Source organism: Benincasa hispida, chromosome 4 (genome assembly GCF_027475165.1).
Source record: "Benincasa hispida cultivar pf3 chromosome 4, pf3_genome.v1.1, whole genome shotgun sequence".
NCBI classification, from domain to species: domain Eukaryota; kingdom Viridiplantae; phylum Streptophyta; class Magnoliopsida; order Cucurbitales; family Cucurbitaceae; genus Benincasa; species Benincasa hispida.
In genome coordinates this window covers 24,592,119-24,596,739 of record NC_143481.1, presented here as the reverse complement: position 1 = coordinate 24,596,739, position 4,621 = coordinate 24,592,119, and the positions used below count along the sequence as shown (strand labels likewise).

Genomic DNA, 4,621 nt, shown 5'->3' with positions numbered 1-4,621 from the left:
CCTCTTTTAACACCTCTTCTAGTACCTCGTCTTTGAAAGCACTATTGAAACAATATATCGAAAAGAACGAGGCAATCATGCAATTGCAAGCTTCCTCCATTAGAAATTTAGAGGTGCAGGTTGGACAGCTTGCGAACGAGCTTAAGAATAGATCACCTGGTATGCTGCCCAGCAGCTCGGAAGCACGAGGACAAAGCGGTAAGGAACAATGTCAAGCAGTGACATAGAGAAGTGGTAGAAAGATGGTCCCCATGCCATCAGTACCAGAATCAGTAGAACGGCCAGAAGACTCAATCACCAATAATGACCACTCAGTTACAAACAACAAATCTACTAGTTTAGAAGCAACTACCTCTACGAAGAATGAATCTCAACAAAACCCAGAACCAAAGTCATCCAAACTCCAACCCCAAGAACACAGAAAGCAAGGGACCTCAAGGAATAGTCAAACGATCAGGAAGTACAGCGGGATCCTCTACCTTTCCCGTCTAGGTTGAAAAAGAAAGATGATAGTAAAAAATTCACGAGGTTCCTGGATGTTCTCCAATAGCTACATATCAACATTCCCTTAGTAGAAGCACTGGAACAGATGACTAGCTATGTGAAGTTCCTCAAGAACATACTCGCCAACAAGAGGAAGATCGGGGAAAATGAAACCGTCGCACTAACGTATGAGTATATTGCACTCTTCCAAAACAACATCCCCAAGAAAATGAAAGATCCAGGGAGCTTCACACTGCCATGCTCGATCGGGGGTAAAGAAGTCAGAAATGCACTATGTGACTTAGGGGAAAGTATCAACCTCATGCCCTTATCAATCTTCAATAAGTTAAACATTGGCAACGTAAGACCCACCACAGTTAAGTTGCAGTTGGCTGACAGATCAATAACGCATCTAGAGGGCAAAATAGAAAACGTACTCGTGCAAGTGGATAAATTCATCTTTCCTGCTGACTTTATTATACTGGATTATGAAGCTGACACTGAGGTGTCGATCATATTAGGTCGCCCATTTCTCGCAACAGGGCGAGCGCTGATCGATGTACAAAAAGGAGAACTCACCATAGAAGTTGACAATCAGCAAGCAAAATTCAACGTTCTCAATGCGTTGAAATACCTAGATGATATGGAAAACTGCCAGTATATTGGAGAACTGCAGGAAGAACAATGGCACGAGTTTGAAGAAGAATCGAAGGAAGAAGACTTTGAGGTTGGCGCAATGCTGGAGGAGAATTGCGCTGCAATACAAACTGACCCAGATTTTGAAACAATAAAGTTATCTGAACGATCAACACAGTGAACTAAGCCATCTTTGGAAGAACCACCCATGTTGGAGTTGAATGCACTACCAGTGCACCTCAAATGTGTTTATTCAGGAGGCAACGACACTCTACCAGTATAATCTATGCCTCACTAAGCAAAGAAAATGAGGAAGCACTTATTCAAATCCTCAAGAAATATGTGAAAGCCTTGGGATGGACCTTAGCAGACATTCGAGGGATCAGTCCCTCGTATTATATGCACAAGATCTATCTTGAAGAGGGAAAAACAAGATCCGTAGAGAGGCAGGTCGTTTGAACCCTGCCATGAGGGAGGCTGTCAAGAAAGAGATTGTGAAGTGGCTTGATGCAGGTGTCATTTACCCCATATCTGATAGCTGCTGGGTAAGCCTAGTGCAGTACGTTCCAAAGAAAGGGGGCGTGACAGTCGTCACCAACAGTAAAAATGAATTAATTCCAACCAGAACAACCACGGGGTGGAGAATATGCATGGATTATCGCAAGCTAAATTTGGCCACAAAGAAGGACCATTTTCCACTACCGTTTATTGATCAAATGTTGGATCGACTTGCAAGGAATGAATTCTTTTGCTTTCTTGATGGCTATTCAGGGTATAACTAGATTGCAGTTGTGCCGAAGATCAGGACAAAACAATTTTCAGATGCCCATTCGGCACATTTGCGTTCTGTCACATGGAATTTGGACTCTGTAATGCACCAGACACCTTCCAAAGGTGTATGATGGCCATTTTCTCAGATTTCCTGGAGGAGTCAGTCGAGGTGTTCATGGATGACTTTTCGATTTTTGGCAACACCTATGAATCGTGTTTATCAAATAAGGAAAATTTTTTTAAGAGATGCGTTGAAAAAAATTTGGTTTTGAATTGGGAGAAATGCCATTTTATGGTAGAAAAAAGGAATAGTGCTAGGTCACAATATATCAAAGGCAGATTTGGAAGTGGATCAAGCAAAAATTGACGCAATATCCAAGTTACCACCACCAATCAATGTAAAAACACTTAGGAGTTTTCTGGGACATGCGGGGTTCTATTGAAGATTCATCTGCAACTTTTCTCAAATCACAAGACCCCTAAGTGCACTCCTCGAGATTGACCGTGAATATGATTTTAATGATGCATGCGACGAAGCGTTCCACAAGCTGAGAAATGCACTCATCACCGCACCAATTCTGGTAACGCCGACTGGATGCAACCGTTTGCACTGATGTGTGATGCAAGTGGATATGTAGTGGGCGTAGTCTTGAGCCAACGAAAAGACAGAGCTTTGCATCCTATCTATTATGCCAATAATACGTTGAATGATTCACAAGAAAATTATACAACCACAGAAAAAGAAATGCTCGCAGTAGTGTTTGCCCTGGAGAAATTTCGGTAGTACCTGATTGGATCAAATGTAGTGGTGCATACTGATCATTCTGCGATTAAATACCTCACGATGGAAAAGGACGCAAAACCAAGACTGATTAGATGGGTATTACTCCTGCAAGAATTTGACCTAGAAATCAAAGACTAGAAGGACACTGAGAACCAAGTCGCAGATCATTTATCACGATAGAAAATTGCGAGGTTCAGAAGAAAGAGAGAGAGATTGAAGAGATTCCCTGACGAGCAACTTATGACAGTATGCATTAATGTCCCATGGTATGCGGACATTGTAAACTTCATAGTTGTGGCCAAGTACCCGAAGACTATTCATACCAGTAGAAGAAGAAGTTGAGACACGAAGTCAAGTTTTATTTTTGGGATGACCCATTCTTGTATCGACTTGGGCCTAATCATATTCTGCGTGGATGCATTCCTGAGTACGAAACCAAGCACATTTTAGAACTTTTTCATGAGTCCCCTTATGGAGGACATTTTGGGGGGCAGCGGACTGCCGCAAAAGTTCTACAAAGCGGCTATTTTTGGCCAACGCTATTCAAGGATGCCCATACCCATGTTTTGTAATGTGAAAGTACTAGAGAACAGGGAACATGTCTAGACAGGATGAAATGTCTTTGACTTCGATCTTAGAAATTGAACTGTTTGATGTATGGGGAATTGACTTCATGGGCCCATTTCCGCCTTCAGAGGGTCATCAATATATTTTGGTTGCGGTTGATTATGTTTTAAAGTGGGTTGAGGCCATCGCATGCGTTAAAAACGATGCGGCCACGGTGACAAAATTTCTCAAGAAAAACATCTTCACGCGATATGGAATGCCACGTGCATTAATTAGTGATGAAGGCACACATTTGATCAACCGCATCATCACCAACCTATTGATCAAATTTAATGTTAGCCATAGAGTTGCAACTGCGTATCACCCATAAACCAATGGGCAGGCAGAAATCTCCAACAAAGAAATCAAGACCATCTTCGAGAAGGTAGTCAGTACCTCCAGGAAAGATTGGTCACCCAAGCTTGATAAAGCACATTGGGCATACAGACTGCCTTCAAAACTCCAATCGGTTTGTCCCCATATGCCTTGGTCTTCGAAAAGACTTGCCATCTACCTCTCGAGCTAGAACATAAGGCAATGTGGGCAATTAAAAAGCTGAATTTTGATCTGTTAAATGCTGGGGAAGTCTAGAAGTTGTAGTTGAATGAGCTAGTTGAGTGGCGAATGAATGCCTATGAAAATGCCAAGCTTTATAAAGAGAGAACCAAGAAATGGCATGATGACCACATAAGAAAGAGGATGTTCTTCATGGGTCAACAAGTACTTTTATTTAACGCACGTTTGTGATTGTTTCCAGGAAAGTTGAAGTCCCGCTGGTCTGGGCCATTCTACATCAAGACTATCTTCTCCTATGGCATAGTGGAGTTAACAAACGAGGATGGAAACAGTGCATTCAAAGTCAATGGTCAACGGATTAAGCCTACTATGGGGGCAATGTTGAACGACGCATAGAGACCATCGACTTAGGCAAGCAAGACTGATCGCTTGCAGGGATGCGATTGGGGTAACTCTGAAGAACCTTCTTTAAACAGCATCCCTACCACTATCTTTACCGCTTTCTTTACTGCTTTGTTATTGGGTTATTAAAATTAGTTTATTGCTTACATTAATTTAGTTTCATGCTTAGTTGAATTTATTTCCATTCCAGTCTCAGTTTGCGTTGATCTCAATTTTCTGTGAATGAATGTTATAAATGAACACCGCAACGTCTTAACTATTTGGCTTTGGGATAAGCGTTGTGATGTTGGTGATACCATAAATAACATCAGGTATGCATTGCGATGACAGGTGTATTCTGCGCTATTAGGTACACTATGCGTCGGTCTTCCAAAAATGCATTGCGTTGACAGATGAGTGCGCTTGTATGTACATTGTGCAAAT

The 4,621-nt window shown here is 41.9% G+C and overlaps 1 protein-coding gene across 1 annotated transcript; it reads left to right on the top strand.

The window, feature by feature from the left end:
- Positions 1-589: 589 nt before the first annotated feature.
- LOC150036594 (uncharacterized) lies at positions 590-1,300 on the top strand. The gene has a single exon (XM_090313181.1). It carries the CDS (start codon positions 590-592, stop codon positions 1,298-1,300), a length of 711 nt encoding a protein of 236 aa, XP_090169307.1.
- Positions 1,301-4,621: the final 3,321 nt, after the last annotated feature.

What these genes read in the sequence shown, in the direction of transcription:
- LOC150036594 (XM_090313181.1), top strand. Translation starts at nt 590, where the DNA reads ATGACTAGCTATGTGAAGTTCCTCAAGAACATACTCGCCAACAAGAGG.